This window comes from Mauremys mutica, chromosome 1 (genome assembly GCF_020497125.1).
Source record: "Mauremys mutica isolate MM-2020 ecotype Southern chromosome 1, ASM2049712v1, whole genome shotgun sequence".
Classification (NCBI taxonomy): Eukaryota; Metazoa; Chordata; order Testudines; family Geoemydidae; genus Mauremys; species Mauremys mutica.
The window spans coordinates 98,162,146-98,186,282 of record NC_059072.1 but is presented as its reverse complement, the minus strand read 5'-3'; the positions used below and the strand labels follow the sequence as shown (position 1 = coordinate 98,186,282).

The window sequence follows — 24,137 nt, the reverse complement described above, 5'->3', positions numbered from 1 at the left end:
CACTTTAGCGAAAGCAGTAGAGGCCTTTGTTTTTCAGATAGGAGTAAGAGTTCTCTTACCCATGCCACATGTGTGTGGTTTAGCTGGTGTGTGCATGCATGTCACCACAGAATAATTACAAGTCCTTTTGTGTCACATCACCGCCTCAGCCCTGCAAATGATGCTAGCCTTCATCTACCAATTGTCCAGTTCTCTCACAACTGCCTGTGCCTGGTCTTCCATGCTGCCCTTCATGATCTGACTTGTGAGGCCACTGTCCTCTCCTACCTCAAATCCCACCTGAAGATCCACTGCTTCTGTGACTCCTTCAAGGAACTGGTTAACTAATAATGGATAGGTCAAGGAGTGATTGGCTAGAACTGATGCTTATTTATGTAACCAAATAAACCAAACCTGTCTGGATTCTCTCACTTCCCTTATGCCCTTCCTATGTTGCTTACTTTCTTAGGGCCTGATCCAGTGTCTACCAGGGCCGATGAGAGGCGGGGGCAGGGGCGGCTCCAGGCCCCAGCACGCCAAGTGCGTGCTTGGGGCGGCATGCCGCGAGGGGCGCTTTGCCGGTCGCCGGGAGGGCGGCAAGTGGCTCCGATGGACCTCCCGCAGGCATGCCTGAGGAGGGTCTGCTGGTCCTGCGGCTTCGGTGGAGTCGCGGGACCAGTGGACCCTCCGCAGGCACGCCTGCGGGAGGTCCACCGAAGCCGCGGAACCGGCGACCGGCAGAGCGCCCCCCGCGGCATGCCGCTGTGCTTGGGGCGGCGAAATGTCTACAGCCGCCCCTGGGTGGGGGGAGCCGGTACAAATTACCAGGGCCCGGCGGTCCGGAAGGGGGCCCGGGGCCCAGCTTCGTCGGCCCTGTTTAGCCGGTCCGCCCTTGCTGGGGGGCCTGAAAAATTTTTTTCACCAAGGCCCAAACCCGCTCTCGGCGGCCCTGGTGTCTACTGAAGTAAAGGGAAAGGTTTGGATCAGTCCCATAGAGCAGGGTATGTGTGGGCAGGCAGTGCCTACCACATTGTGGATGCTTCGGGAATACAAACAATAAATAATAAGTTGCAAGGGGGATGCCTGCATAGTACTATGCTGCTATCAGTTCTGTGCTTTTCTAAGCACTAAATTTACCCATTTTTTAAAACACACACACCAAAGCAAAAAAGATATAAATATGCTCTTGTCCTTTTTTGGCATACATGCTATATAAATCTCCAGAGCCCACGTGGAGAGTAGGATTTGTAAAAATTATTTGTTCAGAACCACAACTAAATACTTTTCTCCCCCCATCCCCCAAATATATTTTAAAGGAAATAAACATCAGATTTGAGAGTTAGTCCGTTGAGTTCTTTTTGAATCAGTGTGGCTGCCATGCTTATCTTATCAAAGATTTATATCCCCTTCTAATTTAGCTTCACATAAATAATTATGAAACACTCATGAGACTTTGCCAACTGCCTAAATCCCACAAAGTGACCCAACCTGAAACCCCAAAGTACTGAGAAACATTCATCTCGGATCGGAGTATTTTTATAGGCCCCATTTCAAAGGGTCTGTGGTTTAAAAATATGCAGCTATTTTGGTGACCACTTGTGTGGGATAAAGTTTCCCATCGGCAATAGCAGGATTGCAATAGGACTCCAGGGAGAAAGGGAGAGTTCAGGGGGAGTGCTCACTGCACCTTTTGCTGGTTAGCATGCATTTTGTTGATTAAAATAGGAGTCTCCACAAGTAAATGTGCTTCTTTAGATATCTTGGATTTAATTTGCAGCAGAAATACTGTCGACTTCGGGTGCTTTATAGAGCATAACACTTTAAAAATGAGTAGGGAAAACAGACAATGTTTATCTTATTTTTAAGGTCCTGAATCAGTAAGGGACACATTCTGTACCCTCTACCCAGGTGGGAAGGGGTTTTCTGCCAATAAAGCTAGTGGAGATTCTCAGTGTGTGGGGAAAGGGCAGGATTTAGTGAAGGGCTACAAATCCATAGCAGAGAGCCCAACTCTGGGGAGACTCGCAGCATGATCTCAGAAGGAGGGTCTCAGGACAGGTTAGGTCTGGAGGATCCACATGGATGAGACCATTCAACTGGAGCCACAACTGCAGAGCAACTCCACTCCCATTCAGCAGCCTGGATAGGAGGATTCCCTCCCATTCCAGCCCTTATGCAGTTACTCAGCAGATACAGCAATCTGGTCTCTGGGAACAGGATTTTAGTACCAGAGAAGATAGGGGTAGACTCAGAACATTATCTGGTCCCTGGCAAAGAGCATGACTTTTCCTTTGGCCTGCACAGGTGCTCAGTGGAAGATAATGAGATGGAGTCTGAGGCTGCAGGCCAATCAGGTTCTCTGGTGGAGAAACAAGGAAACTATATAAGGGTTGCTGCTTGGGAGACAAGAGGCTGGCTGCCTTGGAGTAAGGAGGACTCTACCCATTCACTGGAGCCCAGACTACTGTGTTTTGTTTTTCATGGTTTTGATCAAGATGAGTTAGTTGGAATTACTGCTGTCTGACAACCCTGTGGAATAAAAGCCTTAAGAGCAGGGAGGGGAGGCACAAAGGACAGTTAATCGAGCTAGTGAATCACTCTGCTTGTTCATCACGATTGCATTAATTGAAAGTGGGACCCTCTTTCACTTAGGCTACATCTACACAGCAGCTAGGAGGGATCATCCCCAACTAGAATAGACATACACACACTAGCTGTTCTTGAGCTGTCACCTAAAAATAGCAATGTGGCCATGGCAGGATGGGCAGTAGTTTGAGTTAGCTGACCAAGTACGTTCCCAGGGGTCAGGTGGGCATGGACTCTGGCATCTAGCCCATACCACTGCAACCACACTGCTGTTTTTACATGCTAGCTTGAGCAGAAGTAGTGTGTGTGTACATCTACCCAAGGTGGGAATTACACATCCCAGCTGTAAGGGGAGACATACTTTTACTTAGAAAGACCATAGTTCTGGATTCTCTGATTCTTTGGTAAATTTGTTGACTGGTGCCTAAATCAAAGCCAGCCTTTTTTATGAAGTCTTTGCACTACGTTAAGTGCTTCCAGTTAAACTGTTGCTAAGGAAACTGAGGTTTGGGAAGAAAGAACTGATTTTCATCTGTTTTGTCAGAACCTGAATTTGTCTGTCACCTAAGTATAAACATGTTCTTGATTTGGAATCTTAAATAGTGTTTAACCTCCCTCTCCCTGCCTTTTCATTGTGTTCAGGTCCCTTCAGTAATGTGAGGTTTCACTACTATTTTTATCTTTTATTAGCAAACACTGATTTCTTCTCCCTATTCACAATATCTTAATATGCAGCAGAATTCAACGTGGCCCTCTCTTGTTTACTTCCTTCATTGTATGCTAGCTCCATTAATGATACCTGATGGAATTCACACAACCCTGCAGGAATTTGTGCTCATTCTAGTTAACTTCTGATGCCCAAGAAGTTCTCGTTCTGATTTTTAGGGGTTCACAGAAAAAATGGTGGAAGTTGGAAAACAACCCAACTCCTTAAAGATATTTAAAATCTTCAAGGGCATTCATCACCAAATCTGTATCACTTTCAAGAGAGTCAGATCTAAGTATGAACTACTGTTTTGCTGATTTTTTTTTCTTTTTTTTTGCTATGAGTTAATCTATTTCTGGCAATACAAGAAAACAAAAACACATTTGCAAAAGAGTTCACAAATAAGTTCACAAATAAGTCACTGGTATTTTGAATTGGTACTAGTGGAACCTTCTTATCTTCTATAGAATGTATTTGAAAAGACTGGCTGTAGTAGCCCTGATATCAACAAAAAGTTCTTTGAAGTAGAAGAGAGAGAGAAGCCCTCAAACCTCTTTTGGGTGGGATACAGGAAAAGACTTTCATGGATGAATACTCACTTCGTCAGATGCATGGCATGCATCTGACGAAGTGAGTATTCACCCACAAAAGCTTATGCTCCAATACTTCTGTTAGTCTATAAGGTGCCACAGGACTCTTTGTCGCTTTTTACAGATCCAGACTAACACGGCTACCCCTCTGATACAAGAAAAGACTATTTGTGTTCATCTGTCAGATAAATTGACCTCTTTCTCTTTGACTTTCATCCTGTTTCCAATATTGGAGGGCAACTGTGACATCACGCAGGAGACAAAGAGCACAACACTTGTAAATACTAGGCCATGCCTTTAGATTTACACTGTCTGCATGCACACATGCACGATCTCAAAGAGAAACTCTTTGAAGACCATGGCCAAATTTTGCACTGACTAATGCCCCAGACAACCTCATTGAAATCAATATGATTGCCTGGGGCTCAAAACCAGTGCAGAATTGGGCCCCCAGGGGTCTAGTGTCTGTACTGAAAATTATTGCATTTTTCATTTGGTTTGTTAGGACGATGCTCTTTTGCTTAGCTCTTTTGGTTGGGGGCAGTTCGTAACTGGCAAAGACCAAGCCAGATCCTGCTCTAACTGATGGGGAAAGACTTTGAATCCAAAGTCAGACACTGAACAGGTGATTTTTTTTGGACCAGTTTTCACCACTCTGCCTCCTGGACTTTTGAAGGGAAATTTAGTCATAAACCTAAAAAACTCTGTGGATTCCCCAATCCTAAAAATAAAACAAAGCCCATACCTTTGACCCTCTGCAACTACTGTCCCATCTTCCTTCTCCCTTTAAACTCATTATATGTGCAATCTACAGCCATTGCCTCCAACTCCATCTTTGGTCCCCTCTACTCTGTCTCATGCTCTCTGTGAAATAGCTCTCACCAGAGTCCTGGTTTTCTTGACACTCCTCTCAGGCCCATTCAGAATGTTGCTTCCTAAATCATCCATTTGCCTGGCTTGTTATTCTGATCCTATCACCCCATTTTCTGACTCCATCCACAGGCTTCTCTTTGTCCAGTGCATTCCATTACAAGTTTCTAGTGCTTACCTTTAAAGCCCTGAAAACGTGGTTCTCCCTGCAGAAAAGGGAGTTGTAAGTTTTGACCCCCCACCACCACTATGCTTCTGCTGGTCTCCATCACTTGTTTTCCCATTTCTCCTATGATATACCTTGTTTCTTTTATAGTCCTAACCCTCCTCTTTCCTGTTTTTTCTCATCCACCTGTTGTCTTTTCCTCAGAGGGGTTCTCTCTTCTTTGTCACTTGTATGTAGAATCCCTGGCATAATGAGGCCCTGATACTTGACTGGGGGTTCTTAGGTACTGCCATAATAGAAATAAAATCCACAAGCTTTCCTCCATCCCATATCTTCTGCACAGAACACCCTCTGTGAACTAGTCCATAAAGCCACTACCTTCTCTTCCTTCATGTTCCTCTTCAAAATACTTCTGTCCTGAGACCTAAGGGAGCTGCCAACTGATAATAGCTAGGTAGATGGCTAGTAGGGACTTCTGTTTGCTCTGTTCATTGGCAATACAGTAAACACCTGATTTTTTTATTGCATCACTTCCCCATTCCTTCTAGTTGGTTATTACACCAACTTGTTACTAATCTGTATTAGACTGTATGCTCTTCCAGGCAGGGCCATCTTTTGCTCTATGTTCATGAAGCACCTAGCACAATGGGGCCTTGATTCTGATTGCTGTTTCTATGTGTTACTGTCATACGAAATAATAATTTTTTTAAAAAAGAGGAAAAATTGCTAACTACGGGGAGCCTGTTCTTCTTTAAAACATGTCACTTAAAAACTTAATAGATCTAGAAGCTGTTAGGATGTGTCATAAAACAGCTTGCATTTCAAAATTCCATTGAAATCCTCCATCACTCAAAACTTATCAGGCCTTTAAATCACCAGGTTGGTCAGCAGGATTTTTCCTTTTAGCAAAGTAACAGTTTCCCTGTTTAAATGAAGCATTTCCCATGGCGTGCATTCATTTACCAGTACATAAAGGTTGTACTGAATTTCTCTGAAAGAAGTAAACCCTCCTCCCAGTCCAAGGAGTCAATATCAGAACTTCAGCAAGGTCAAAGGAAATGGAATATATATATATATATATACAGTCCTTTTGGCTGCTGGGATATCAGAAGTTGACAACATTGTTGGGTCAGCTCTTCAGCTTGTCTTCAATGGACTTATGCTGATACACAGTAGCTGCAGAACTGGCCCCAATGTCTTTTTGCCCAAACACTATAGAATAACAAAAACCCAAAACTTATTTCAGAAAATACTTCACTATACTACTGCCTTGATGAGAATGTAGTGTCTTTTGGATTATTTAGGGATTGCTGAAGTAGTTTGAATGGTTCTTCATAATGAAAGGCTTAATATACTAAAAATAAGACTTTTTCATAGGGTTTTTTCATTTTAGTACTGAAAATATTATTGGTTGTGGTCAGTTTTTAAAAAACTCAATGGTCTCTTTGGGGAGTGGAGAAGACAAGTGATAATCTTTAGCCTTCCCAGGACAGGGCATCTCTGAGCTCATTTTTTCTGCCATGGTAAAGATTAAACCACTTCTGCGGCTTGGATGACCTGATACAATTGTTCTAGGGCAGTGAGCATTAGATGAATAATTCCTTCTGGCCTTTCTCTTGCTCTCTAATCTTTGGTGTCTTGCCGAAACTTGAAGGTGACCTGCAAACTTTTTTCTAAAAAAGATAATGGTAGTTATTTGCTGAATGCCCCAAATATCAAAGAGCAGGAGGACATTCTGCTAATAATTGACTGTAAACTAATTTGAAAACTTACAAAACTGATTTCAAGGTCCTGAGGTTGCTCTCAATCACTATGGATACCCAGTATGCATTGCTCTGAGATATTCCAAACAAACGGAACTTCACTGGAGTGATAGAGATACCCCTGGGGGTGCAGATTAATGTTATTTTTAATACACATTAAAAACAGGGTGACCTGGGAGTGCCCAGTTTATTACAGCTCCAGGGGAGTCCCTGGTATATTTGACATCACAAACCTATGTGCTGTGGCTTCACAGCGACTGGGAGCTCCAAGAGCAGTATTAAGGACCAGAAATAAATTAATTTGAAAAAATGGACAGTTATTTGCTGAATGCCCTTCTGCCCCTTCCTCCTTGAGACAGTCAGAGTGAAATTCACTCCAGTGGGCTCAGTGCAAAGATTGTGCAGCCCTTAGGTCCGACTTTAGCCCTATTTTGAGGATTTAAGTGGACTTTACAGTGTATGTAGGCTTTGTTCTTGCCCTTTGCATGGGGATGATTTTCCCTCACTAAATGACACCACCATTGTTGACATCACAAAATATGGTCCCCTGAGTGACTGACCGTAGGGGCTGAGCATATATAGCTAGGATTTCTTGCAAGTAGCCAAAGCACTTTAATATCCAAGTTTATTTTGTGAGAAGCCCCCATCAGCAAATGATTTGAATTGGACAGGATATAATTACTGGGCCAGATTTATGAGTGGTTAGCAGCTCTAAACTACACCTTGAGTGGGTATTCATCCTAAAGGAGGACAGTTCTCTTTTGTTTGCAGCCAGGCCTCAATATAAACCCCACCAGTGAAGGCTGCTGAGGGGATGTGCCAAATCAACACATTCCCTGGTGCATGGCCCCCTTCCCTGGCCCGTGCACCCACTTTCTAGGCTATGCTGGTCCTTATACAGTGGCAGAGGAGTAGTTAAGGCCACTTTGTGCAGCTGAAACCTCTCATGGTAGAACTTCTGCACCAGGTTCTTGCCAGTGGCATAGGCACCAGGCTCAGTTTAGCTCAGCGATTCCATGTCTCCTAACAGGGGTCTGGATCCTTTCTTTGGAAGGAAAATATTTCATTAATAGTCAGAAGGCACCCAGTGGCCTTTGGTAACTCAGCTGAACCCCTGTGAATCAAAAAGACATTTCTTAATGCACATATGTGCAGGGGAAAAGCAAGTAATTGTGCATCGGATACAGAATAAATCTGGAGTTTATTTGTCCTGGGATTTATCTTATTTTTATTTTACAGTATCATCCACCCATGTGGCTTTGCTGAATTGAAGTGTCTAATCTAAAATCTGGATTAGAGTCCGTGAAATGTTATTGTCCCAATATCCATGTTGTTTACTGTGTCTTGTTTTTCTTCTCTCATTACAGTCATCCGAGCCAAAGTGGTGGGGAAGAAGCTCATGAAAGATGGACCTTTTGGAACGATGCGATACACCGTCAAGCAGATGAAGGTAGGTGTGTGTGTGTGTGTGTGTGTGTGTGTACACACACTTCATGCTAGGTTTAGCTTCCAAGGCAATTCTAGTTACTTGCTGATCACTAACACTGGCTGCTTTTAGGGTCCAGTCCTGCTAGTTACTGAGCACCTTCAACATCCATCGTGATTAATGGGAGTGGAGTGTGCTCAACAATTTACAGAATATGAGAGAGAGAGACTGACTGACTGACTGAAGGCCATGCTTACCACAGAATGCTGAGTATTTAGGGTTTTCCTTTATTCTTAACACTTATGGTGGTGAAAGATGCCAGAGTGACAGCTCTGGATACTGAAGTCCTGTTTATCCCCAGCAGATACAGTGTAGGCAGCGGTAGTGCAGGCTTCTCTATGTGGCCCTACCAATAAGCCTGTGTTCTAGAGGGACTACTTGTCTGGGGATAAGTATCAGAGGGGTAGCCGTGTTAGTCTGGATCTGTAAAAGCAGCAAAGAATCCTGTGGCACCCGACAAAGTGGGTATTCACCCACGATAGCTCATGCTCCAAAATGTCTGTTAGTCTATAAGGTGCCACAGGATTCTTTGCTGCTTTGTCTGGGGATAGGTCATTCAGCCTCTTCTTGTCTTGGCTTCTCTGCTGAGACCGCCAACAAGCGTGTCAGTTAGAATGGTGGCAGTTATCATATGGATACTTGTCCAGTATGAGCCAGACTGAGAAAGCAAACATGCTTCACAAAGACCACTCAGCACCTTAGGGAGAGTAGCTTTCAGACACTTTCAGCCTGGGCTAGATTTAAATGGGTGACGAGAGGTACATTTCATTACCAGTCCCAAGGCTTCCAATTCTAGCCCATCCACCCACACTTCCCCCTGTGCCAAGCCATATAACTATAACTGCAGATTTGTCACAGCATTGTTTATCAAGCCTCATAGGAAATTTTAGTCAAACTCCTAGGTTTAGTGACTGCTCTGGGATGGATTGACTTTTTTTTAAATTAAAAATGCCTTGACATTTCACCCACGAAAGCTCATGCTCCAAAACATCTGTTAGTCTATAAGGTGCCACAGGACTCTCTGCTGCTTTGACAAAGGAGGGGGCACTGACTACTTACAGCAACAGCCTCTGCCCTGACACCCAGAGCATAAGGCCTCAGGAGGAGAGCAGGGTCCTGAAGAGTGAGCCCACCCCGCACTTGCCACGGGCAGCTTCTGTGTACCCCAGGGTGAGACCACCAGCTCCCCAGTGCAGGTGCTGTGACCTAGCGCATGGGGCCAAAGCACCACTCCCTCAGATTGGGTCCTGCTGCCCCTCTGCCACAATTTGGGGAGGGGTGGGTGACTGGGTCACATTTGAGAAAGTGGTGCTGTGACTCCAGATGCCATGTTGTAACACCCAAAGCAGGGAGCTGGGCTTAGCCCCATGGGACACAGGAGCCAACACTGTGGGGCAAGTCAGAGGCAGACTCATCCCCTAGAGCCGTCCCTCTGCACCAAGAAGGTGACCCACCTAGAGCCTCACTGCAGGAAGTCACGGACAAACAGAAATGGTACCCATAACCTTTTCTGCACCATGATGAACCTGCAGTCCTACTTACAGCCCAGACAGATTGAACTTAACCTGTTGCTTTGGACTTTTTTTTCTTTTGGCCAGCTGACCCCTTGTTATGTAATGTTAAAAAATCAGCCCTAGTTTGTTTTTCTTGGCTGCAGCGTTCCAGTCATAAGACTGGTTTATGTCTTTTATAAAAGAAAAGGAACGAAAAGGCCTTGGCAGCTGTTGCAGAAATCTGAAACATATTAGACAAAGTAAAGGTTCAGGAAAATGTGCCTGCCTTGTAACAGTAACTCTCTTTATAAGGCAGTTTATAGCTAAGCAACAAAGCTGCAAGGAGGAGACATAAAGCCTGTTTCATAAGCTATCACAAAACCTCACATGTTGCCAAAGTCAGCCTTAGCAGGGCTTTTTCCCTGGAGTGGAATTTTTGCACTTCACGTAAGAGGGTGTGAAGTGCTGGGCTTATGTATTTGCTTAAGCTTTGCTTTGAAAAATGTCTGTGAATTTTGTGTGCATGAAAGGAAATGACTGATAACATTGGCTAGCGCGAGACAGTGCAGCCACACCCCTCCCTTTGGCAAGCACCTCAGTCCTCACCAGCAGCACTCTGTGCTGTGCCAGTCCTGCTTTGCCACCCCCCAGCTCTACCTGTGTACCTCACTGCCAGCGCTATTCAGCACCTGCATGCTGCAGCCCATGACCCTCATTCTCCTCCCGAGTAGCATCTCCTGCTATTCTAGTCCTTCACTGCGCTCTCCGTCTTCAGGCGCACAGACAGATTTCAGGTATTAAGTGCCTGATCTTGGAATCATAGAGTAAGTGAACAATAACTTCCCCACCAGACATGGTAAGGGCAGTTAACTTCTGCCTTCTCTACCAACTACTGATAGCAAGGTCACCACAGCACTGTTTGTCCCATCTCTGATATGAAGAGGGTCAGCTGGTGCTCGCCGAGATCCACAACAGTGATTCAAAAATATTGCCAGAGGGAGAGGGGAATCAAATATGGCTCGGCAGTTTCATGACAGCCTTCAAGTGCTTAGGACTCCCTTGGTTTAGCAACAAGGGAATCTGAGAAGTCCCTCAATTTGGCAACAGCAGTGTCTGTCCTGCTGTCAGAGGGGGAAGGCATTCCAATCTGGAAATAATGTAGCCGACACTAGTTCAAGACAAGCAGAGGTTTCCAGGAGTCTGAGCCACTTTCAGAGAGAGGAGAGAACTCCCTGTGTCTGGAATAACACAGGTTCTACCACACTGTCAGCAAAGGGTTCCTCATGACAGTGTCCTGTGTGACAGTGATAAGTGATTCTGACTGGGATTTAGGGCAGTCATCTTGAAGTAGACTCTAGCAGGCTCCCTGATATTGGTCATAAGTCTGCCTGCAGACATGGGAAATGCAAACCTAGACAAGGTGAAAGAGTTGAGTGGGAAAAGATCCCCGCTCAATTCTTGCACCTTGTCTGGCTTTGCGTTTCCCACATTTGCACTCTATTGTGAAAAGTCACCCAGCTGTACTCCAAACCCTTTCAATTAGGGAAACCAAACTGTAGGAAGTTTTCCTGTTCTGTTTGCATTAGATTGTGCTGCTATATGGAGGCGGGGGGTCTTTACAGCAGATATCGCACTAATCCACGTGTATCTATGCCAAGACTGCAAGAGGACAATTGTCTTTGCAGAAGTTGATCCAAAATATTTTGTTAGGAAACCGCATCCCCAAGAAAAGCCTGTGAGGTTTTATTTTCAATAAGTGATTGCATGTGTTGGCCAGTGTGGGTCTATTGGCACACTGTGCTGTACTGTGGGGGTGATACATTGTGTCACATGTTTTAACCTGACCTTGGACAGGAAGGAACCCGTAGCAATCAAACTATTCAGCTTAACTGGAACATCCTGCAGCTATAACTTTCAAAACATAATCTGAGCATCTTCTTTTAAACCCCACTGTCTGTCTGCTGCACTTCGAGTGCTCAGTAGGAAGGTATTCAGCTGATGCTGTGGGGGAGCAGAAGCTGATGTAGTACACCTTTCCTGCTCTCACCGCAGTGAAGTCCTACTGTACTCCTGCTGGAAAGAAAAGCTAACTAGGCATCTGACTTTGCACAGCTGCCTGTAAACAGCATTGATGATAAAAGTACCATGTCAGTGTTTGCTGGCCGCCTTTAAGCCCTCCTGCACCTGCAAATGAAAAACAAACAAGCCATTTACTTCAGCAGCACGTGCTGTATTGTCTGGCTAACCAGGCTGAGGTGCATTGAGCACGTTAAGTAATAACAATCTATTTTTGTTTTTCTTCTTTGGTCCCCTGAATTCATTTGGGCCACACTTCTGTGATGCCCCACAATTCATCATGTGACATTACAGGTAGACTCCCAAGGGACCTGGATGGAGAGCATAGAACCAGCCCATAGATGCAGGACAGTGGAAGGTTTTTTAGCACAGAGGTTTGTAGTTTTGAAAATCTTGTAATTATTTCATTCCCTGTTGGGATCTAAAATACTTCAAGCATCTTTCAAAACTGCAATGCCAAAAATCTTCACTGAGCGGATGGGACTTGGCTCTATTCACCAGTGTAACTTCTTGGTACTGTAAGCTGTGATATCACAGTGCATTCTAGGAACTATCCACAATGACCTCAGGGACCTGAAAAGGAAATATAGATCAGATTTTAGTACGCTGCTTGTTTGCTCAATCCCATTGTAGGCTGGCTAAGCAGGAGCATTGACCTAAAGTGTTGCTTAAAGAAAATGGCTTGTTTCTTTAGCTTGCAGCTCACCTTTAATGTGAGGTGAGAGGTGAAACAGTGGTAGTCACAAGAAGAAAGAGTTAGTGTCTAATTTGCCCTCAGTTAAAGTTCACAGAGGAAAATAATCCTCTCACAGGACATCACAGTACTAAATTCATCATGAAATAAGAGGAACCAGATGATTTGCATATGCTTTTCTGTGGTGGAGGTCCACCTAATCCCCAAGAATGGGGTTTGTTAATGGGAATGCTGACACAACCGGAACTTGTGCAGCAGTAGCAGGCACTGCCATGCAGTGCTCGTTAATACTTTGCTCCCTGTCATTAGATTTCCTAAAATACACAGCTGTGATGACAGGATGACTCGGAGGGTAGCAGTTAAGAGAGAGGCTGGCTTATGGCTGACTTTCTTCTACTAATCTAATGGCACTTGCAGGGTATTTTATGTATCCAGAAACAATGCTTGGGATTTATTTATTTATTATTAGGGAAAGAGTCCTCTGTAGAAAACTTCCCTCTCCCATATTTTCTCACAAGTTTGCACTCCCTCCCCAAAGTCTCCATGTCACAGTGACTGTCCTTCATTTGAAGGGGATTGGATGGGACTCTCTCTAGAGCCCATCAGTACAGCTCCTAGAATCAGCTGGAGGAGTCACTGCAGTGTAAGGTGAAGTACTTCTCCAGGGACTGAGCATGCTGCCTTTTGCAGCGCTTCCAGTCCCTGTTGATTTATTGAACAAGAGAACGCAGAAATTGAACCTGAACCTCATCTGGTAGTGCAGTATCACTCGTTACCTGTTAAACACCTATGATGTGCTTGATGTTATCCAAAAGGACAGTCCCTGTTGTTATAGTTTATACCATCTAAGGTGTGGCCCCCATTACTGTAGTATCTGAGTGCCTCACAGTCTTTAATTTATTTTTATAGTACCCCTGTGAGGTAGAGCATTTTACAGATGAGGCAGCGAGGCACAGGGAGACAAAGTGACTTGTGCAAAGTCACAGGAAGTCTGTGGAGGAGCATGCAATTAAACCCAGCTCTCCCAAGTCCTAGGTTAGTGCCCTAACTACTGGGCCATTTACAGACATACAGCATAAATCAGGAAATCTAAGTATATCCCCTGGAGACCAACAAAATTGCAAGGACAGCAACACACGGATGAGGCAAAGCATGCAAGGATCAACTATTTAATGTGAGGCTTATGCTCAGTTAAGTATACGCTTGCATATTCCAAGCATGATGCTTGCACTTCTACTGGTATGGAATGATTAACTTTAAAAAATCCTTTCCTCACATAGTTGTCAGGCATAATTAGAAGTAAGATTGGAGAATACAAGCTCTTTGGAATGAATTTTGCTTTCTATAATATTGCTGTTACACAGTGACAGTACTGCTAGATCACCGCAGTGATAGCTGCAATATAAATATGGAGAGGTAAGACAAATAGAAAAGTCACTGGATGACGCAGGAGATGGTTTTATCTCAGAGCACAGCAAGACTTTTTTTAAAATGTGTTTTTAAATGGGAGTGTGGCAGCAGTGGTCGGGCCTGGGCCAAAGTCTGTTGAAGTCAATGGGCTCTGGTTTAGGCCCTTAATGAAGGAAAGGTGGCATTTGGTGAGTTTTTAAGAAAGAACTTAGTTAAGGAGGTATGTGAATGAACAATGACTGTAGACATGGACACTGGGATCATAGGGGGTTCCAGTAATAGGGTGCAGCACGGGAAAAGGCATGCAGGACACTTCCCAATTGACACAATGACAAGAATTCATAGCTTTTAGGGTTTGTTTTGCTTAGATATGTCCAGTTATAAAAGGGGGAGAGAAACTTCAAGCTAGCAAAACTGGTCTTAATGATGATGCAGTAGAAAGATAGTGGGAAAAAGGATAGTGGCAGATCTATAGGAGACAGTGAGGGTCAATGCATTGAGCATCTACTTCTTATGAACCTAAGTTCCAGTGAGGATTTGATCTCAAGTGAGTTTTGTGGGCTTGGGCAGTTAAGGGGAGAAACTTCATGAAATTGTGATTTCCCCTCATCCTCCAGCGTTTCTGTCTAAATTTTGGCCACCTGTACAGCAAAACTAAAACAAAAACCCCAGCAGAAAAGTGTCATGAAAATTTAGTCTAATACTTTTTGTTGTTGACATTTTCAGGAAAACGGTCATTGAAATTTCCCCCCTCCAAAATAAAAATAAATAAATAAAGAATATTGACCAGTCTTAATCTTCATTGTTAGGGGTTATTTTATCCACATGACCCCACACACTTCAGCATGATGGGTAGTTTTCTTTCAAGAGTGCTGCTGATCCAAACTGGGGAAGGTCAAACTAATTTCTGCCTAATTTCAAATCCACTTGAACGCTTGTAGGTTCAAAAGTTCTATGAAACTTGAACATAACGGGGCTTCCACTTACGAGAGGACGTGGGGGCAGGGAGCAGAGCAGAAGAGAAATTCAACAGGAACAATAAAGAATCTAGATGCTAATATCACCAATATGGAACCCATTTGTACTAGTTTGGGGAGAGGGCTGTTTTCTTAATACATAGCATAAGCGTTTCTTTAGCTAGAGAAATATTAAGCCCCAGCTGAAGTCATGAGGAGCTGTGAGTGCTTAACATCCAAAAATCAGGCCTTGTGGCAGGTGCTTCAAATTGGGCACCCAAACGGAAACATCAAAAATAATGGAGACTGGAAAATTTGGGCCTTATTTATTTATTTTTAAAAAAAATCTCCCCTGGGGGGAGAGAAATTGTTTAAATTACAGGAAACCAGATTCATAAACTCAAAGTAATTGTGCAGCTTCCCCCAGAAATAGCTTGGGACATTTGTGAACTTTGGAAGCCCAGGAGATGTGGCCACTTGTAATCAGAAGTGAGGTGAAATGGGAAAGGTGGTGTGCTAGTGCTGGATAGTAATGGGTTGTTGTAGGTGAAGATGCTAATGTATTGGCCGACTTGTGCGGGGAGGCTTGCAAATCACATTACCTGCAGTATGCCAGAGTCCAGTTAGTAGCATCTGTTTCTCACTTTCAAGAGTACTACAGTTCACTGCCCAGAATCACAGCCTGCTGATATCATTAAGAGATCCAAAGGAAATTCCAGCAGCATGCTGAAAAACTGTCCTCCTTAGAGTCTAACACGTCTTTATTTATTCCTTCAGATGTACAGGGGCTTTGACAAGATGCCACAAGTTCAGTATATCTACACAGAAGCCTCAGAGAGTCTTTGTGGGGTCAAGCTAGAGGTCAACAAGTACCAGTATCTGATTACAGGTAAGGGACTACTGGGGTTTTTTGTGATCAGGACCTCTTTTCTGTCTGTATCTGTACTTGCCAAACACTCACACGGAATGGGGGCAGGTAGGTCAGCTCTATAAGCAGGTTCTTAAAGACAGTGCACGTCTGCTTCCCTGTGCTGAAATATCACATAAAACGTCGAATGCAGGGACAATCAGTCAGTAGCATTCCAATCTCCAGGGATTGTCTCTCCATCAGTAACACATTCCTCTACTCTTCTCCCCACCCCCCACTTAAATCTCTCCAGTTTACAAACCACATAGCCAGTGTTAAGCATTTTTTGTGACAATAAGTGGTCATTAATGCATAACTGAGCTGGTGTACCCACTGCAGTACAGGCCAGTGAGATTAGAAACAGCAAGGCACCGCTCTGCTGAGCTAGAAATAGAAAAGCCTGTTTGGACCAAGTGAGTTGTTAAGATGACGATGCAAGGAGAATCGGGACAGAGCACATGCCAAGTCCTGTTTCTCTGTTAAGGTGCCAGCGCACTTACACCTTGCCCTGTTGCAGAGGGGAATGTGATGGTTGTGCTGGGGATTCTGACAGCTGGTACAGAGATTCCAACTTGTGGAAGTGCCATAGTCTCACTCATTAACCTCATAGCTAATAGAAGAAAATAAACTGATTGCTGAACTGTGACTAAATGCATATACATGGGATTGAGAACATTAGCAGGCTCAGGAAAGTGACTGACTGAACTGAAAACAACTAATTTGTGTCCCTTTCTGTGTTTTCTAGGCCGTGTGTATGAAGGAAAGGTTTATACTGGCCTGTGTAACTTGTATGAGAAATGGGACCGACTGACTCTGTCCCAGCGCAAAGGACTAAATCATCGTTACCACCTCGGTTGTGGCTGCAAGGTATGTATTGCTTCCGGTTAGATGTAATTAAAAGCCTAATCCTAAAACTGTGCTCATTGCAGCTGATAGCAATAATGCAGGTGAACTATCAGGGAAGGAATCAAAGCACTAGAGGTTTTTTTTACAGAAGGCAAAATGACAAATTTTGCCTCCTCACTGGTTTCACAACATAATGAACAAGTTAAAGTTTTCTGCCTGCGCCTTTTCTATGAACTTCTTGGTATAATTTGGCGGGGTGGGAGAGAATCTGTGAAAATTTCACAAACACTATTTTGCAGATTAGTGAAATTGTGTGCAGAGCTGCTGGGAAAACGTGTTAAGCTTTTTTCCCCTCAAAACGTTTTGAGTGGTTAAAAGTTCAGAACTTATCCCTTTGCACTCAGCTCCCATCCTGCAAATACTCAGGCACATGCTTGATTCTAAGCCAGAGGCTCCCAAGCTGGAACACAGCGATAAGGTTATCAGGGGAGCACAAAGACCTGATGGAGCCACTCTGAAAGGCTGGAGCTAAGAGGAGGCTCTGTCCAGCAGGGGAAGTGGACAGGGCACTGTGCAGGTGGTCTTGACTGCCAGGATCAGGCTCCCTGCCTGCCTTGCTCCTGCAGCAGTCACAACCCAGCAGTTATGCTCCTCTGCTGGGGATGTTAGCAGAGACTCTGCGAGTGGGGAATGAAAGGCTATACCCCGGGAGTACTGACCCACCTGCCAGAGAGAGCCCCTTCCAGCACAGCTCCGGGGCACACAGTCCCATCCACTTGCCTGGCCAGACAGAGCCTGCGCAAGGAAACCGCAGACAGGGCCCCACTCAAGGGCTGGAGTCAGTAGGGGACCCTGTCCAACAGGGGGCCAGTACTCATGGGTGCATCTTTCCACTCCGGTCCTGACCCTGGCCCTTCAGTGCTGCCCTGCACAGGCAGGGAGCTGGGTCCCGGCTGGCAAAACTACCTGACTGCTGCAGGGAGCGGAAGGTTTCCTCAACTGCCACATGGCAAGTGCCCCCCACCCCTGGCCCCGTGGGTACAGGGTACTCCTTCCCCATAAACCTGCTAAAAAGCGGGGTGTGGGCATGGGACATGAATCTCTGAAGTGGGGCTCAGCAAACAAAAGTTTGGGAATCTGTGGATTACAAGTCCTGGTGGGGGAGGGGGAGCGACAAATCCCAGGAAGGGTAAGGTGGCCATGACTGGAAACATTTGCGCACCACTGTTCTAAGCACATGAACCGTGCCATTGACATGAATGGCACTGCTTGTGTGGGCAAGTTAAGAACACATTTAGGTGTTTGCAAGATCGGGGCTTAATTTTTTAGTTAGCACGTTAGCGCTTTAAAAGAATTTCAAAAACACCAGTTTCTGATTTAAAACCAAAGTCTTATAAAATGTGCCTTCAATTTACCCCTATTCCACTTGCTGATTATAATTGCAGATTAAGCCCTGCTACTACCTGCCCTGCTTCGTGACCTCCAAGAACGAGTGTCTTTGGACAGACATGCTCTCCAGCATCGGTCATTCAGGGTCCCAATCAAAGCACTATGCCTGCATCCGACAGAAGGAAGGATACTGCAGCTGGTACAGAGGATGGGCGCCTCCTGATAAAACTATCATCAATGCCACAGATCCCTGAGCACAGTCCCTTCCCCATTTCCTTTCCTCCCTCCCTTGTGGCTGAGCTTCTCTTGGACAATAACTCCTACCAGATCATGATGATGACAATGAAATTAGTGCCTGTTTTTCTTGCAAATGTTAGCACTTCGAACACTTAAAAAAAAGAGAGTCTATGCTGTCATACTGAATTTGTTTTTAATCACCTTTTTCGATTCTGAGATCACCCATTTCAGTCAGATTATATTTGTCTGGGAACTTTCGTTTGCACACCGGAAAAAAAAATTATGGAGCCCTTGCTCTCTCTATGTATCATTATCTATAGCAATATAATCTATATTTTTTTAGGAAAACAAAAATATAAAAACTATCCCAGTTGGGCACTATATCCTTCTTCCTTGCCCTGGCTTCCCCAAGCCCTCTTCGCGCACACACTGCACAAATTATGCAGATTGAAGCTATTTGAAGGGGAAACTGGTTCAATTAACTAGATCAGTAAATAAAGCAAAAAAACCAAACAAACCCTTATTCAAATGGGGAATTGGAAGTGTGATTGACTTCAGAAGTGGGAGAACTCGGTGTTAAGACACTGCATTGTCTGGTAAAAGCATCAGGGACTGAATGTCCTCCTTGCTCATTCAGTCACAGTGTGAAGGATAGAGCACACTGGAAGTTCGGGGGTTCCACAGAACACGAAGAGAGGCTTATTATTATCGTGAGGTTTTTGAAATAAAACCTGCATTCAGGGAGGTAATTCACCTAAGTAAGTACAATGCAGCAGGTGAAATGCTGAGTCTCTCTCTTTTAAACAGAGTTGCTCTTGAAATTTTTGCAGTTTAGCTCCCACAGAAAAATTCCGGTTTGAACATCTTAAACCAAACAAATGAAAATTATCAACACTAAAAATAAATCAGTCAATTCCACGGCGAGGGGGAAAGGGGAGACTCACTAGGGTTTATTGCTATAAGAAATCTATTGCCAAAATAGTGTTTAGCTGAAGTAAGATGTATATACACATAATGACATAAGCTATTTTTGACAGGACGTGGAATTATTTGGTGTTATAAACAATGAATGCTTTGATTGTGTTTTAAAACAGAAATCTTGACATTCCGAGTCAGTGATTTATTTTTGGTAAAAGATATTGAAACTCCAGTGTACCTGCAGTAGAAGTTAGAATCACTGTTTTGTGCCCCACCCCCAACTACCATGACTTACCTCCTACAGCTACACTGGCTGCGGTTGTATATGTAGTGAAAGCAAAAGCTGGTGGAGGGAGGCAAGGAAAAGCAACATCCTGACAGGCACTTCCTAGAACTTTACATTTCAGCTGTCCAATGGATTCCAAGTGGGTCAAGTGCTCTGTTTCCCCCAAGCTGTTGTTAACGTAGCTGTGGGCACATTCTTATTCCACGTCCTGAGGTGACATGGGGGAAGGGATGGTCCTGGCTTCACTGTCGACTGGAGGATTTTTTCGTTCTGTTTTGTTTTTATTAAGAAAACTATAATATAAATTTTCTTATTAAATAAAAATATTTTAAGGTTTAATGTTGATGAGGAGGGGTTACTGACAAAATGGGTGACTGTATATTTTACTGAGTGTATGGGGGAGGAGGGCAACACTTAACAACATTATTTGTTTTTGTTTTTTATTATTATAATTATTTATCTTACATAGACATGTATCTTCAGTTCATTCCACTTAGGAAGCAGAGCTGTTGTCAGCAAGAAAAGGCATTGCAGTCATGCTAGACAGCGACAATATAGCATTCTCTATGCAGTGATCTTTTCAATTTGTTTGGGGCTTCTTCGCCATTGTGAGAGGGGGAAGAGTGTATTCTAGTGTTGGGATTGATGCATCAATCGTTTTGGGGCTTTGACTTCAGTGGAGCTATGCTGATTTACACCAGTTGAGAATCTGGCCCATTTAATAGAAGACCCTTACAGCAGAATGCATGTGATTGGCGTAAATGGCATTTTCATAGAATTGTTTGATTAGAAGGGACCTTAGGTGGAATATTCAACAATGCCTAAGTAGTTTAGAAGCACACAGCACACTGAAAGTCAATGGGACTTGTGCCAAGGCACACTTAAAAATGCCACCTGATCATCACAGGGGGAGATTAGGTTGCTTTTTAGGGTCAGGTGCTACATCAGGCTGCTTCCCTTTTGAGCTGGGCATCATCAAGTTGGGCCATAAGCACAGGAGACCAATTTCTGCTCTGTTTCCTCTGTGCAACTGCAGCGCAGTCACAGGTGTCACTGAAAGCAGAACTTACCCCTGCATCTCTGGCAATGATAATTCCACCCGTGCACTTCACAACTTGTGGAGTGATCATCACTAGAGCTAACCAAGGCCTGACCCAACTACCATTTGATCAAAGGTGCTTTAGCGATCATCAAATCATTGAGCACAGCCATTTCTCCAAGTTTTGGAAGGCGAGATGAAGCTTGTCATGCGATGAGTTGTCAGACGTTGATTTGGATTTCCATTAAACTGTGGCTCTGTATTTTACCTGCTCACTGACTGTATAATTTAAAATCATATAAATAGCTGAAACATTACAGTATTGCAATCACATTATTGTGAAAATCTTTATTTTGTTGCTACAAAGATGTGTGTTCCTAAGTAGGCTGTAATGTATCTATGCGCTTTGTAAACAAACAAAAACAACCCCCCCCCAACCCTGCTACCAGCAGTGTTATTTTCCTAACCAGATTTCCATTTTATATTTGCAGAGAGTAAAAATATGTTTGACATGCAGACAGCTAGACTGGTAAAGGCGGGGGCTTGGAAAGCAACCCTCTCCCTTGCCAAATAAAGATGCAGCTGTAGAGGCTTTTTAAAATGTGGAACCAAATAGAGGGAAAGAGTGAGGGAAGAAACCAGCACAAAATACATTTCTTTTGTGAGGCTTCCAGGTTTTTTAAAAAGAATACTATCAGGGACAGATATTTTATGGACTAAGCTTGCCTTGGAATCAATGGGTGTCTTTCCATGGGCTTTGGGGTCAGGTGCCTAAATTTCTGCCTCTCTATCTACTCTTCCCTTCCCTCACTGAAGATCACTCCAACCTGCCTAGGCACAACACCCTCCTTCTGGATTACAACAGGCCCTGCAGGATGTAGGCATTCTGTCTGGAGGACAGCAGTGAAGACCCCATCAGGGTGGTGTTTTCCCAGATGAGCAGGGGTTGCCATTGCCGTTGCACAAATATCTTGCTGTTTCCCCATTGTTGCGAAGGTTAAAATGTGGCCTCTGACATCCCCACCAGCCATGCTCTGTGCTGAAAGGGACGCTGTCAATGGGACTACTTACATCAGTGTCTGCATGATCAGGGCCTTAGTTTTTGAACAAACACACTTTTGCTAGGTTTTAAATCAATATTATTAAAACTACATTTTTACAAACCCAATTCACTTTTCTAGACTATTTTTGCAGTTTCCTTATTTCCATTTAGTTCTGTTGCCTCTTCTCTGAGCTTGGACAACAGATACGTCAGTTTCACTTTCAAATCCAATTTCACTTTCCAGTTCTCATCACAAGCACAGTACCCGAATGTTCGGACTGCCAACTCGGCCTGGGGGCTCTTTGTTTCTTGAAAATGGTTTCCTTTTAAAATTTGGAGTGGGGTGTTTTTTCCCTTTTCTCTTTAGGGAAAAGGGTGGAGGGGGATTATATGTATGTGGAATTTCCTGTGCAGTCCCACTGAAGTTAATAGGGCTCTGTGCAGACAGAGCAGTTCACCACCACAGTGTAAAGTGCAGGATCAGGGCCTAATTTTGGTGTGCCAAACATGACCCTCATCTACACTTTGAGCTGGGGTGTAATTCCCCACTCTAGTAGACAAACCCACTCTAGCTCTGATCGGCGGCGCCAGTGGAGGGACAGGTTAGTCACTCCTAGTACGTGTCTAGCATCATAAAGGGATGCTACTTGTCAGCTAGCCCCTCCTGCTACTCCGGCTACACTCTAGTACTTGCAACCCCAGGTCAAAGTGTAGACATACCCTTAATATGTCTGACTCATCAACGCGGATCTTCCACACTCACCAGTGGGGCAAAATGCTACCTCAGGGGGCCCATGAACACACCACTTTATAGGAACTTTATAGTGAAGGCACAAGGAAGAAAGAGTTCCCATTGTTTCACAGGACTTTATATGTTTCTTCAACATTTTTCAAAATATTTTAAGTCTATGAATCCTTTGTATTTTAGGAGGGAGGGACAAAATTTAAAGGATGGTGCAAACTTTTTTTTTTTTTAAATGCAGGTCAAAGTTTTCTGTCCACCAAAATCCTTATAAAAATAAAAATCCACTAAGCCTATGTCGCTGCTTTTGTTGTAGTGGCTTTATCAGTATCTCGGTCACTCCCTTTTCTTCACTGAGCCCCTCTGCTGTTCCTGGTAGTCAGAGAAATTTGGGGAAAGGAAACGAAGCCTGGGAGAAAATGTTCTCCCGAAGAAATATATTTGTTGCTAAATTCTGTAACACTGTTTACGGTTTTCCCTCCATGTTATTTATAAATTTTATACTCAATGAATGTATATTGTCTTTAAGGTAATACTGCATAATGTTCAATTTTTATAGTGTCTTTTTCTTCTGAGCAGTAAAGTGGTTTTATTTCTATCACAGATATTCTGTCTCTGCCTCGCTTATGTTAGTCAGTCTCTGTTACTTTAACCATATACAATTGGTACCATATACTTTAACATACACAAATATTGCTTTTTTCATTGGATCTGATGTGAAAATTAAGCCTCTGTCAATTGTTCTACTTCTGAGGACTCCCTCAACAATCCCTCTCTCTTTTTAAAGCAAACACTCTCCTGAGGTTCTGCTGTTGGGGTCACCAGGCCCAAGATGGAAGAAAATCCCTTTTGGAGCCTGTGAGTTCCACTTTTTAGATGGCCAGATGGGATCACTACAGAGCAATGCAGCCACTGTGGCTGAATGTTTAACAAACACGGACTGCTCCTGAGGAGGAATATTTGCACTGGTTGTGTGCGCAGCACAGGGTGCAGTTGCTATTACAATAGGCTGTTCCACAGAGGCTAGTTTGAAGCACATTTTATCCAATATACCAGTGTTTTCATTGACTTACTGCCCATAATGAGAAAAGGTGGAGGTTACTCAATCAAACCCTTTCCATTGTGAAAATCTCAATCCTTGTAATATCTCTTTAACGTGAGTAGTTATGGGTAGTTGAAAATTTTCCATCAAAGCTTTTTTTTTTTTGGACAGAAAGTCGGGTGTTCAACTACGTTAATATTTTCACAGAGGAGTGTCAATTTTCCCCTCACAATTTTGAGTTTTTATCAGAAATATTTGGTTTTCTGGCAAAAAGCAGAATTTTTCCATTGAAAATTTTGACATTTTTTGGGGGGGAGGTGGGGGGGGGGTGTCAAAAGTTTCCATCACAGAACTCTCCTTCCACACACACCATTTTCTGACCTGCTTTATGACTAGTCCTCATCCATACCCCTTTCCAAATAGGAGCCTATTAGCACTGGGAAAAGTTTTGACATGCAAAGATGCATTTTCTGATCATTTGAATTTAACAAAAGCATATAAAAAATCCAAAAATAGAAGTTTGATAACTGCCGTTATTGGATGTCCATTCATTTAAAAGATTATCTACAGTACCCAATCCCTTATATCACCACTAATCCTACCAATGAAGATTAAGGAAGAACCCAACTGGTTGGACTAGGGAAGTTGGTAGCATTGGTCTTATTAACAAAATTAAACAGACAAAAAATGGAGGGCCCTATCTGAATACTGTTCCACTTGTCTTATGCATGTACAGCCCTGGAGTAGGCCTTCCAGCCGTATGACCTCTCAGTTGCAGGGCTGTGTACTGGCCTATAAGAGGGATTTAAGTCAGGAGATATTGTATTAGGAGTGTCATATGAGTAATTGAGGGAGGACACCAATTTTCATCTCAAAAGCAGGGCTGCCCTTAAATTGCCCTTAAATTGTCTGTG

General features: G+C 43.7%; 2 protein-coding genes across 10 annotated transcripts in view; one reads left to right on the top strand and one right to left on the bottom strand.

Annotated features, from left to right (window-relative positions):
• TIMP3 (TIMP metallopeptidase inhibitor 3) overlaps positions 1-22,784 on the top strand; it is a 49,564-nt gene extending 26,780 nt beyond the window's left edge. Inside the window, exons 2-5 of the mRNA XM_044987081.1 lie at positions 8,028-8,110; positions 15,553-15,664; positions 16,428-16,549; positions 17,974-22,784. Of these exons, the coding sequence (XP_044843016.1) occupies positions 8,028-8,110; positions 15,553-15,664; positions 16,428-16,549; positions 17,974-18,171 (515 nt within the window). The 3' untranslated portion in view covers positions 18,172-22,784. The remainder of the gene's footprint in view (positions 1-8,027; positions 8,111-15,552; positions 15,665-16,427; positions 16,550-17,973) is intronic.
• SYN3 (synapsin III) overlaps positions 1-24,137 on the bottom strand; it is a 332,551-nt gene that overhangs the window by 141,393 nt on the left and 167,021 nt on the right. The gene's annotated exons all lie outside the window — the stretch shown is intronic.